This window comes from Bactrocera tryoni, chromosome 5, assembly GCF_016617805.1.
Source record: "Bactrocera tryoni isolate S06 chromosome 5, CSIRO_BtryS06_freeze2, whole genome shotgun sequence".
Lineage (NCBI taxonomy): Eukaryota > Metazoa > Arthropoda > Insecta > Diptera > Tephritidae > Bactrocera > Bactrocera tryoni.
Window position 1 is genome coordinate 38,047,956 of NC_052503.1, and position 12,616 is coordinate 38,060,571.

Consider the following 12,616-nt stretch of genomic DNA (forward strand, 5'->3'; position numbering starts at 1 on the left):
ACAATAAAAGTTGCTTCATTCAAAGTGATATAATACACAAGCTAATGATCCGGGTAACTAAAAATAATATGAATTCAATTCGAGTAGCGCCATCTATGTGTCAGGCCGGGAACTTTTCAATTTACCTATTATACGATATCATTACACATTATAACACTTTACATGTTTAGCACTCATATAATTGGGAAATAATTTACCACAAAGCATTTGAAAATATTTTCAAGATTTTTTCTTGATATTACATTTTGATTTCATTCATTTTTCACAAGCATTACAAATTCTAGTGTAAAAATATTGAATTATAAATACATATGTATACATTTTATTATAAAAAAATTTAAATGGAAATACAAAAAACATTATCGACGCCTAAACCGCCATCTAAAACAGCTTTTTTGAAAACGAGAAATGGAAAATGCCACCGGCCTAGCGGAACACTTCATCGGAATCCATATTTAAACTTTTTAAGAGAATTCCGTTTGCGCAATACTGGGCTATCGGCGGTCGAGATTATACGTCGCGGTGCCAGGGAGTGGAAAAGTATGCCCAAGGAGGACAAATTGCAGTATATAGAAGAGGTTAGTGTGAATTTTGTCTGATCCATCATTCAGTTCAATCTAAGTATTTACCATAGGCTTTTTATGCACCGAAGAAAAGGAAGCCACCACCACCACCACCGGCACCGTTACCCGCGCAGCCGACACAAATGCGCGTGACGCCATTCCAAGACACTTGTATAGTATGCCCGAATCCTTGTGCGAAAAAACGTCGCAGAAGAAAGGCGAGATGTGCCCGCAGACGCAGACCTAAGAGGAGGCGTTGCGCCAAGAAACGGCGTCCAAAACGCCGGGGCTGCAAACGTAGAAAGAGAAAAAGCTGCAGAATTTAGTCGACGCGGGATTAGGAACAAGGAAAGTGATATTAAATTAAAAAAAATCAATTCGTGTTTATGGAGTAAGCGTGTTTAGTAGTTTTTAGTAGTCTGGCATAAAATGTGTGTGAATAAATGAAAAAAATTTTGTATATTTTTAATCCATGTGTTTCCTGTGGAAAATAATTAGCTTAGACTAGATCACGAAGCTGAAGGCGGAGAAGTAACAGCAGTGCTCGATGCAATATTTTCGATGATTTATGGCACAAAGCTTGCTCAGTTTACCAACTTCATAACCTTGCCTAAGTGCTGGTTCCACATTGCGGTAAAACAACTTTTTGATAGAACTGGGAAATCTAAAAATATTCTACTCGTTAGTATTAATAAACACTAATGATAACAGAGAACTATGAAATAAGACTTTTTTACTATCGCAACTTATAGCTGTTGGTAGAACACTTAAAACTAATCGAGATATATATGGAGTAGTTAGTTTATGCAGCGAGTACTGAGTGTATACAAACACTGCGAAGATATTTGTCTATATATTATAAGAAATTTTATTAATGTTACTGTCAGTGAATCTATGTAAATGATCATGATGACGAGAAGATTTGAATTCTGCGTAAGAATTGAACTTGTAACCCTGTCCGTTGGCATTATAGGAAGGTTGGTATTACAGAAAAGCGAAATCAGACTGTTGCCACGTCGAAAGAAATCCGTTAATCGAAAACCTATAAGTACAATGTGAAAATGGGGGAAAGCGATCATAACTTTTTAAGTCCCCATATTACCGAATATTTCGACTAAATTCCAATGGTTGACTTTTTACCGAATATATAAATCAATCTGTGAGCCGTTCCCACGACAGTTGGGTCTTAGAAACGGTAAAGAGATTGGTATTGAAGATGGGCGGAATTACATTGTTCTTACGCCCACAGAAGACGGGCGAGTACAAAATTTTCGGTCGCACCCAAACTTAGATTTTCCTTACTTGTTCTTAAAGGATTTTCACTCTATAATTGAAATGTTAATGAAAAGTCACTGAGGAAAAGCTGTAAGCCCTGCCATTGGAATTACACTTGAGCTGAAGTTTATTAACATATGATGTACAGTGAGACCCTTATGCTTCCTGTTAAGGTGCACAACGCACTCCTCTCCAAACAGTTTCTTCTGTGAAGCCTTTGCAGTAATTATTCTGGAAGGGAGCCGCCTCTTAGAAATATCAAGAGAACTTTTCTACAATAAGTCGCGAGATACATCATTACTACTATGAGCAAGAAATAGTAGGACTTTGTTCATAAATTATTCTTCAAAATATATTCCTCTTGGGCCAAATACATTTGTGCCAACGTTTTATTTCATCCTCCAAACAGCTTGTCAAAATCGGTTTCCCTGAAGCAATAGCCAGAAATCACACGGAGCTATATTAGTCTAATACGGTATATGCGGCACGATATTGATTGAAAATGTGACGAAAAACTCACGAAAAAACAATGCCATAAACAACAGTGTATTATCGTTTTGCCAAAACCAAGAGTTGTCGGCCCTTAATTGTAGACATATTAAATTCAAATAGTAATTCAGTAGTATACCGGTGTAATTTCGGATACGAAAAACTTCAAACAAGTACTGGACGTCATTCAAAGTGAGCGTATTAACAACCTCACTGATTACCTCTCATTGAATGGCGTTGATGTTGTTGTTGTAGCGAGAGAGTTCTGCCCAGTTGACATTCCTTGGCAGGATAAAAATCCTTGTGTGTCCCGGTTACGTAGACCCGACGGTCGTGGGAACGGTAGTGATTTGCGTCCTTGCAATCGAATCGTGTGACTATCGCGCTTCTTCGTTTTGGATAAAGTTATCCAGAAGAGAAACAACCGGATTCTAGAACTACCATTAAGTGACATCGATGATGTCGAATTTTTTAGGAGTAAAATACTGGACTCTGTACAATGCTTGTATTAAATGTATCAATTAATGGTTTGATAAAAATCCGGGTTCGTTCCGTTAGCGGCTTTTAATTCTGGGTTGCGAATGATCTAGAAGAATGGCCCCAACGACAATTTAAAGAGCCATTCCCACGACAGTTTAAGTAACCGGAACGGACCCGGATTATTATGCGGCCAAGGACTGGTAACTGTCATCATGCCTTTTCTGCCGCTACAACAACAACAATATAAAGAGAGGAATATATTATAATAGTAGGTCAATGTGGTAAAAAATCTTTTCAATGGTCAGGAAGAATTATGCTACTTTTGCCAATATTTAACCTATAAAGGTTGATAATCGATATTCGTACAGTCATCACCGAATTTTTATTTAAAGAACATTTACATATTTACTTATTTATGATCTATGTATTTGCGGCTATCAGCCAGCCAACTATAAAGGCTATCTTTAGTTCATTAAAGGCGACAGGTCATCCGATTGTTTTCATAGACAATGCAGATTTTCCTAATACGTTGCCAAATTCAATTTGACTTTGATCACTGACTACGATTTCCCTTTTAAAGGCCTTGTAGGGGGCCCATATATATAAGCAGACTTTGGTCCTTCCCAAAAAATTTCATAAGGAAAGTTATTTCTTTCCTAGAATTACAAAAGATTATTAGTTGCGCACTGTGAAACATATAATACTTGCAGGATAAAATGAATAAATTAATCGACTATAGTAATTATAAATTAATATTAGTATCCTTTGACTTTATCAATTAGTATATATTTTACTGCGGAGCATTGAAATTCGTTATTAAGAAAATTTTTCGTATAGAATAATTTTAAATTCTAGTGCAAATAAATTTTTAACAAATAACATTATAAAATAATTATATATAAATAAAGGAAATGGATCCTAAAAGCATAGAATCATTAGCATTTACTTTTTCGAAAAGTCTGTGCAAAATGAAAAACAAACACACAGATAAACCTAAAGGAAAAGGCAAATGCCATCGTCCAGGGCCATTAATGCGAAATCCCTATTTGAATTTTCTGCGCGAATTTCGAAAGCAAAATTGCGGCCTTACAGCTGTTGAAATTATCAAAAGAGGTGCTCAGGCTTGGCGAGCGGTACCAAAGGAAAAGAGATTGCGATATATTGAAGAGGTTTGTTTTTTTAACGAATTATATTATATATATATATATATGTATATATTTATTTATATACTTTTTTAAAGGCATTTTATGCGCCTAGGCGAAAGGGTTGCAGCGGCGCACAACAGTCACCGAATCTGAGCTCATGTGCGCCCAAAACGAAAAAAAGAAAATCGATTCGATCTTGTTCTTCAAAAGGTAGTTTTCATAAAAAGAAGCCAAAATCTTCCTCCAAAAGGAAAACCGCAACAAATGCGTGCGCGGGTAAAACTAAAAAGAAAAGTAAGAAGCGTCCTAAAAAAGTCAAGAAAGCAAAATGTGGACAACATAAAAAACGACTTCAGAAACGGAAGCTTAAATTTTCGAAATCTAACTGTAAAGGAGCAAAGAAACAAAAGCGCATTAAGAAAAAGCCAAGCAAATGTTGATTTGCTTGATTAATTGCAAAAATGTCTAAAGAAAATATGCAAATCAAATTGGCCAATTATTTTTAAAGAATTGTCTGTGCATGAGTGTCTCAAAGAATTAAATATGTTCGTTTGTAAATCATGTGTAAAATTACAAAAATAATAAAAATATTTGCAAAAATTGCTAACAAAAATGTTTGAGTTCTGTTTCAATATACAAGTATATAAATGATCAGCCCGATGAGCTTAGTAGATGGTCGTCTGTCGGTATAAAGGTACAATCTCTGAGGGAAATATTCAGATCGGAGCACTATAGCGTATATGTAAGTATATACATATGTACATAGCTGTCCTACAAAACGATCAATCAAAATCCAACCCTTATATTGCCCTGGTAGGGAAAACTATTTTATTTCACAAGATATCTTCACTAAACTTGGCATGAAAGGCTACGGTGCAACTTCCAAACATATGTATTTTTTAGATGGTACCAATAACGAACGATCAAAATCTAGTTTTTGTGTGGATTATTTTGTATTTGTGAAGTATCGGTGCAATCGCACTTAACGTTTTTTCTTGTTTTGATATCATCAATAATACCATAAACTGAAAATGATCACTGTTCATTCAAAATACATTCCATGTGCGTAGGTGGAACATTTGATTTTTAAACTGCGCACCTTCCGTTTTAATACTTCATATTCAGAATAAAACTTAGCGAAACAAACAAAAAACATAAATAATATTTCCTTTGATGTAAAATTGTCCTATGGGTGTATTTCAACGCTAGTGCTTTGGATTGATTTCATAAGTATACATTGCGATTAAATAATTTGATATTGAGATCAGCCAAGGTTAAAGTAGTAATAGTATTGGTATTATGTACATCTATTATTATTAGAAATACCTAGCTATAGAAATACAATATACTAAGCTATGGAACACCGAACTGCTGCTGCTGAATATGAAACGTGTTTTGGTATTTAAAACGGATTTCAAGCACCATTATATCTGATTTCACAAATATACTTTCTCAAGTGACAAAATCCAACACCATGGTTCCTTACACTTAACTCTCTTTCAAGCGTAGGTAATTTAAGTAAAAGTTTATAAATATTAAGAAAACGATAAATATACCTTACGGAAAACACTTTGAATTGAGAAAAAATATTATTGGAAAAGCAAAAATCGAATATAAAGTATAATCAAGATTAATTATAAAAAATATACTTAGATTCATAAACACTTGTTCACCCATGTCTACATATACATATATACATGTACGTCAACCCACATGTTTATATACATATGTTTTATTGAAATTAATGATAAGTGCGCACAATTACTGCTTAGATTTCATGATTCAGTCGACACCTACGCATCTCATCACCACCACCATAACCCAGTACATTTTGTATTTTCGTTTTCATATCATATTTTCAGCAAAAATAAAAAATCTAGTATGAATTACCTTTTCTAATTTCTGAAAATATTGACGCAGGAACTGAATTGGGTTTTCCGGGCGACTAACACAAAGCTGTACAATGCAATCCTTGAGTACACGTTGAATACCATGCGCCTGAATGTAGTTTTCGCATTCACGCAGACTTTGTTGTTCCTCTAAAGTATTGGCCATGATTGCAGACAAGCACCTTTCCACAACTACCAAATATATGTATATGATAATATGTGAGCAGGGTCTTATTTGACGACTACTTAGTGAATGCTGATGGGCGCTGGCACGAAACAGCAACAAAACTTTTGGGCACGACGACCTTAACTTTGTAATGCTACTCTTGATGGTGTATTTCAGTTGTAAACGTATGAAACGGTAAAATTACAATAGTTTCAATATTTTAATACATGTAAATTGTTGCCGAGTAATATTCACGTTTTATTTTTTCCCAAACACTACACTACAAAGTGTAAAACGCAGCTTATCGTTTTGTACTTTCTCGTTTTTGTAGTGTTTTTCTTTGTTCTCTCTATTCACTCGCTTTCATTTGCACCCTATTGCACACACTGATTTTCTGGGTGGTTTTCTTTTCTGCTTTGACACAAATTTTATTTATACACTAAATTTTATTTATATTTCTCAACTCGTTCAATTGTAATCTATATCTATCATAAAGTGTTCAACCAATAGCAAATATTATAAATTTAATCGGTCACAAATGTTTCTTTTTGGCTACACAAATATTATAAACAATTGGTTGAAAATGTAATTTTGTCGTTGTTTAGAAACGTCATACACAGCATTGCCAATGACAGCCAAGTTATTAAAAATTTAACAAAATTCAAGTTTTTTGTAAAGAAAAGCAAAAATAAAAACAAGAAATCAAAAAGTATGTGAACTTTACATATATCTTAGGAAGCTCTATGTTTTATTTTCGCAATTAAATATTATAATTTTTAGTAGAAATATTATATAAACTTAAGTTAACGCCGGTAAATTTATGCAAAACAACAACCTTTAGTGTTGGTAAAGTAAGATTCGGTATTATTTTCCAATTGCTACAAAGCAACGGCAACTCTATACATTTATTTATTGACAGCAATGTGAAATCTTATTCCTCAGCACGTGAAATTTCAAAAATAACAAAAGAAAAATTTGTTGATCCACATTTATTTTGTATATATCATATTGTGTAGAGAAAATCAATAATGAAGACATTTTCATCGAAACAAGACGAACGCAAAGAAAAGAAGAAAAAGAAGTTGCTAGCTCTTGCTAAATTGGTACAACTAAATGACAATGATCGCCGAGACACTGCGACAAACCAAGTTTCAGAGGCCGGCGAGACTCCAACTACAAACGAAGACGATGGCTTTGTAAAGGTTTATGCAAAATTACTCATTGTATATGTATATGTTCAATTAACGTTTAAAATAAATATATACCTTTAGGTGACACATAAAAAGAAATCTGCCAAATTAATTCCACCAAAGTCCCAAACAAAAAAAGTAATAACAGAGATAGCTGTAGAAGATGAACCTGAAACAAAACGTCCTAAGCTTACAAAAAGTGAAAGTACAGACGGAAGTGGCAGTGACACTTCCCAAGTGTCGTCCACCACAGAAGAACAACAACGCTTAAAATTACAACTTACTGAAGAGCAGTATAAGGAATTACGTCGCCAATTAAGACAACGTAAAAGGGAACTGGAAAACGTGCCTATATTACGATTGCGTGAATTCGGCCAACGCGCCTCGCTAGAGATGCCTCAAGGCCAGCGTACACCCATATTTCTAACAGACATTCAACATTTGTTAATGTCAGCACTAATCGGAAAAAAATCACCATGCAGTCCGGATAGATGGTGTTTCTTAGAGAAACCGTTGCGGCTTTCTCATAGTGTTGTTTTAATACTAGAGGGCCTTTCACTTTATCACTATCTCTCGAATGAAAGTAAATTCGCCAAAACAAATGAAATATTTCAGACGCGTTTAGAAGTTGTTTTGCCACCACTTAAGGAAGGCTCTATTATTGAGGAAATGGCACAGGTACCACTAACGAATGTACAAGCACATAAATTAATTGAACAACATGGTTCACTAGAGTTGGCTGTTGAAATGACTAAAGATCCTACGTTACTAGTTAAAACAATATTTCCTGTTGCTGAAGCAGCAACAGCACCCAAGGAAAGCAATTTGCCCGTAGGTGACAAATTTCCACGCACAAAACTGTTGCTCTCTGCTTTGCAAATGGTGGATGAGGGTTACCCTATGCCGTTACGTGGTGAGCTTAGCAACCGTTTCAAAGAATATGTATTTACCAAGGACAAATATGAACCTGTTACGGACAGCAGCCCAATGTTTGGCGTGGATTGTGAAATGTGTCGAACAGTCGTTGGACACAACGAGCTCACGCGTGTTTCAATCGTCAATGAAGATCTCGAAACCGTTTATGAAACACTTGTAATGCCAACAAATAAAATTGTTGACTACCTGACGCCCTACTCTGGAATAACAGCGAGCATCATGAAAACTGTAACAAAAACAATAAAAGATGTTCAGCGGGAAGTAAGGGAATTACTACCGGCGGATGCTATTTTGGTTGGCCAGTCGTTGAACTTTGATTTGAACGCCATGAAAATGATGCATCCTTACGTGATAGATACAAGTATGTGCTTCAATTTGAGTGGCATTCGCAGAAGAAAGGCCAAACTACAAACGCTTGCTATGACATTTTTAAAGGAAGCAATTCAAGAAAATGCAGATGGTATGCAAATTATCTAATTTTAATTAAATATGATAATTTAACATTTTTTCTTCTAATTATAGGTCACGACTCCGTTGAAGATTCGTTGGCTAGTTTAAAGTTGGTGAAAATGAAGTTGGCAAACAGCTTAGAGTATGGTGACGAAATTCTATCACAAAAGAAACGTTTACACGACATTATGCGCTTGGCTAGTGGTGATAATATTAAGAATAATCTTTTGGCGCATGCATCCCAACGAGACAGAAGAACAGCAATCATCACCAACGGCGCGCTTCAGCAACAAGTGAAGGAAATCATAGCAAAGACAGAAGATGATGACACAGGGGACACGCTGAAAAGTGTTTCCTTCTACGAATTGGAAACGAATAAGAGCGCAATTAACAAAGCACGTGAAATTGCGCTGGAAAACTCACTGACGATTACTAACCTGCGTTTAGGAGTTGAGGAATTTCAACTGGATAATGCGGAAAAAACTGTGATGAAACTTGACAAATGGATTGGCAAATTATGGCAAACCGTTGCACATAACGGTATGTTCTTAGTTTTGATGGGTGGTTCAACAGAATGTGCCAGTGGCGTAGCAAAAATTGCTATTAAGAAGGATGCGGCAACAGCAGCAGCCAGCATAGCGACGACCACTCCTATCACTGTGTAGTGGAAGTAAAAATGTTTAGATGAAGTGTTATATGATGGATAATGAATTCGTGAAAATTTAATACAAATTTATTTAATAACGGGAGATTAATAAATACATGTTCTATATATACTTTTTCGAAAAATTGTTTTTTTTTTTAATTTGTATTTGTTTTGGTTAACTAATGACGCTTCTATGGATTTTTCAATAACAACGATATATTATATGAAGATTTATACAAACGTACATATATGTTAACCATATATGACATAAATTATTTAAATTTTATTTATAGTAAAAATATATACAAAAATACAATTCAGTCGATATCTTCAATATTTCAGCGGAATTGTATAATAAATCCGTTATTGTAATATAAAAACATTTGTTGCTTTTCTAGTGTCTTGCACGAATGTTTCCTACCTCACTCAAACATTTCGTGTGGAGCCAACAGTTCGAGATTTGGTGAGCGTGAAGCATATTTAACTGTTTGGATTGATAACAAAGTTACGAGGGAAAATCAAAGCAAATATTTTCACTCACACATGGGCAAAATATGCTCACAAGCGTGCGTATGCGTACTATAATTTTAGAACGAAGCTTTTTCAGAGAGAGCATATAGGCATACATATGTATGTATAAACATTGCATATTTTTGGGAGCTAAAAATTTGAATTCATTCGTGGTGTTAACATTTGATCATTTTACAAAATTTATCGTTTTCTAAATACCTATACACATATGTATAAGGATGGGTATAAGGGTTATACTATAGCTCTTCAATGTTTATTATACTCCCGTAACATGTCATAATAGCGTATAACACTTTTGTTTACCAAATTGTTGTTTTCACTTGGGAGTGGCCAGAAACAATTCTTTCACATAAGGCTTAAGCAGCTCACGACTTCCGGGTCTTAGACCAATTATTCTCTGGGTAGCTAAAGAACATCCGTTTGAAGGCGAGCTAAAGTGAGAAGACGAATCATCCCCTCTGGGTTTGGGACCTGCCCCAATGAAAAAGTTTAAACAGCTACGGTTAGAGAATACAAATTAAGGGCAAGCACGGGAATGTCTGGTCCCTTAATTTGGAAGGTGCCGCTGCCCAGCTGGTTGATGCCCTCGTAAACAAAGAGGCTGACATCATCGCCGTCCAAGAAGTGCCGCGGTCGGGACAAGCACTGAGACGAGTAGGTCCTTTACTACAGTAGCCATATAAAGGAGGGCAAATTCGGTGTGAGATTCGTGGTGGGAGACACCGAGTTCTGGCATTCACCCCGATGGATGAACGTCTAGCCACAAACCGCATCAAAGCGAAGAGAAGGACGATATGATTAAAGACGGTTTCTATGAGCGTGCTTGACGACTTTAACGCCAGGATGGGCAAGGAAGGTATCTTTGGCACAACGGTCGATAAATTCAACATCCATGATGAAAGATCACCAAATGAGTTGAGAGTGATCGACTTAGTTGGAGCCTGAAATATGGTTATCTAAAGACCGGAGCATACCCTTGTAGAGCCCCCAGCGGCGATCTATTGTTTCTGATGCTCAGAGCTTACTTAGCTTATGGAAGGAACACTTCTCCACCCTGATGAATGCCAGTGAAAGCATAGCACCAGAAGAACCCAATTTCGCAATCGATGACGATGGAGCAGACGTTCCATTGCCAGGTCATGAAGAAGATCGAGTAGCAATTACCCGTCTGAAGAACAACAAAGCAGCGGGGGCGATGGATTGTTGGCCGAGCTATTCAAATACTGCGGCGAAGACTTGATAAGGAGCATGCATCAGCTTCTTTGTAGCATATGGTCGGACGAAAGCATGCCCGACAATTGGAATTTAAGTGTGTTCATTCGATACAATGCGAGGTTTTATGTAAGTCCACTCCCTATCGTGCGACTTCTTGAATCTACTCTTGGAGAAAATAATTCGATCTGCAGAGCTGAATAGAAAAGGTACAAACTTCTATAAGAGTGTACATCTGTGGGCGTACGCCGATGATATTGATATCATTGGCCTCAACAGCCGCGCTTGCCTAGACTGGATAAGGAGGGAAGCGAAGCAAATGTGTCGTTTACTGAACCAGGGCAAGACAAAATATCTCCTGTCTTCAAACAAACAGTAGTCACTCTACCGACTTACCTCCAACGTTACTGTTGACAGTCATAACTTAGAAGTCGTAGATGATTTCATCTGTCTTGGAATCAACATTAACACTAACAACAACGTCAGTTTCGAAATCCAACGGAGATAGGCAATTGAGTAGTAAAGTCATCTCTCAAAGACGATAACAACATATGATGAGTCGGCGTTACGAATTTTCGAGAGAAAGATTCTGCTGAAGATTTACGACATGGGCGTAGTTCAGCGAATTAAGAGACAGCGGCTACGCTGGGTAGGTCATGTCGTCCAAATGGATGACAACACTACAGCACTGAAAGTATTCCACGCAGACCCGTCGGCGGAAGTAGAGGAAGAGGAAGAACTCCACTCCTTTGGAAAGACCAAGTGGAAAAGGACCTGGCTATACTTGGAATCTCCAATTGGCTCCAAACAGTGAGAAGGAAGAACGACTGGTGCGCTGTTGTAAACTCGGCTATAGCTTAAGCGGTGTAGCCGACAATAAAGAAGAAGTACATTCGAAGTTTTACGATTCTTTGACAAGTTACAAACGCTTTCTTATGTTACTAGGAAACCGAGATTGAAACTATGTTTTGCGTATTTGCATCGCGTGCCGCAGTCTAACAGAACAAGGGCGGTTGCACCTGTTGAGTACTGCGAATATTTTGACTTTCTTTAAGACGACGCGAAATGAGGCTACAAAAAACTTAATTCTGTTCAGCATTGTACTCGATCTTAGATATAGATGATATCACTATATAAAATATTAGAAATTTAAAATTTAACATCAACGTTGTGAAGGGCATACAATAAAAGCTCCACTCCAAAGAAACTGACATTGCGCATGCCACTTTTTATCGTGAGCAAGGAAGCTTCCGCTCTATTAAATGCTGCCTATCCTAACATGGCTAAATACCTGATTGAATACATGTACATATGTATGTCGTGCATAATTTATGCGCACATTTTCCGAGCAATCAAATGAAAACCGAACATTGCACAACAAATACACATGTACATATGTACGAGCGTGCGGACGACGTGAGCGCTGAATATAACATAAACAAACGAAACATTTTGAGTTTTCCATTTAAGCCAATTTCAAAATCACAAACAACGACGACGACGACGACCACAGACACGACGAAGCTAAAAGAGGAAGAGCACGAAAGAGTCAAAACAAAGTTCCGTCTAGTTGGACAGAGGAACGCGCGGCAAAGATAAATAAATAACGGCAAAAGCGAGCACAGCAGCAACACAGAAATTCTT

The 12,616-nt window shown here is 36.7% G+C and overlaps 4 protein-coding genes across 5 annotated transcripts in view; 3 read left to right on the forward strand and 1 right to left on the reverse strand.

The window, feature by feature from the left end:
* The window catches only part of LOC120778834 (cAMP-dependent protein kinase type I regulatory subunit), a 54,657-nt gene extending 48,084 nt beyond the window's left edge, over nt 1-6,573 (reverse strand). Inside the window, exons 1-2 of the mRNA XM_040110849.1 lie at nt 6,088-6,573; nt 5,843-6,033 (exon numbers count right to left, since the gene is read on the reverse strand). Coding sequence (XP_039966783.1) covers nt 5,843-6,007 — 165 coding nt within the window. The 5' untranslated portion in view covers nt 6,008-6,033; nt 6,088-6,573. The remainder of the gene's footprint in view (nt 1-5,842; nt 6,034-6,087) is intronic.
* LOC120778837 (protamine-like) lies at nt 238-1,032 on the forward strand. Of its 2 annotated transcripts, none has more exons than XM_040110857.1 (2): nt 238-578; nt 635-1,032. In XM_040110857.1, the coding sequence occupies exons 1-2, from the start codon at nt 342-344 to the stop codon at nt 887-889; spliced, it is 492 nt and encodes a 163-aa protein (XP_039966791.1). In that variant the 5' UTR covers nt 238-341; the 3' UTR covers nt 890-1,032. The 2 variants fall into 2 exon arrangements, with proteins under 2 accessions (XP_039966791.1, XP_039966792.1); XM_040110858.1 differs by having other exon boundaries at nt 240-578; nt 653-1,032.
* LOC120778835 (protamine-like) lies at nt 3,650-4,481 on the forward strand. The gene is made up of 2 exons (XM_040110854.1): nt 3,650-3,976; nt 4,048-4,481. Exons 1-2 carry the CDS (start codon nt 3,719-3,721, stop codon nt 4,390-4,392), a joined length of 603 nt encoding a protein of 200 aa, XP_039966788.1. The 5' UTR covers nt 3,650-3,718; the 3' UTR covers nt 4,393-4,481.
* Nucleotides 6,574-6,911: 338 nt separating the features above from the next.
* LOC120778068 (small RNA degrading nuclease 5) lies at nt 6,912-9,366 on the forward strand. Its single transcript, XM_040109758.1, has 3 exons — nt 6,912-7,209; nt 7,279-8,593; nt 8,656-9,366. Exons 1-3 carry the CDS (start codon nt 7,036-7,038, stop codon nt 9,246-9,248), a joined length of 2,082 nt encoding a protein of 693 aa, XP_039965692.1. The 5' UTR covers nt 6,912-7,035; the 3' UTR covers nt 9,249-9,366.
* Nucleotides 9,367-12,616: the final 3,250 nt, after the last annotated feature.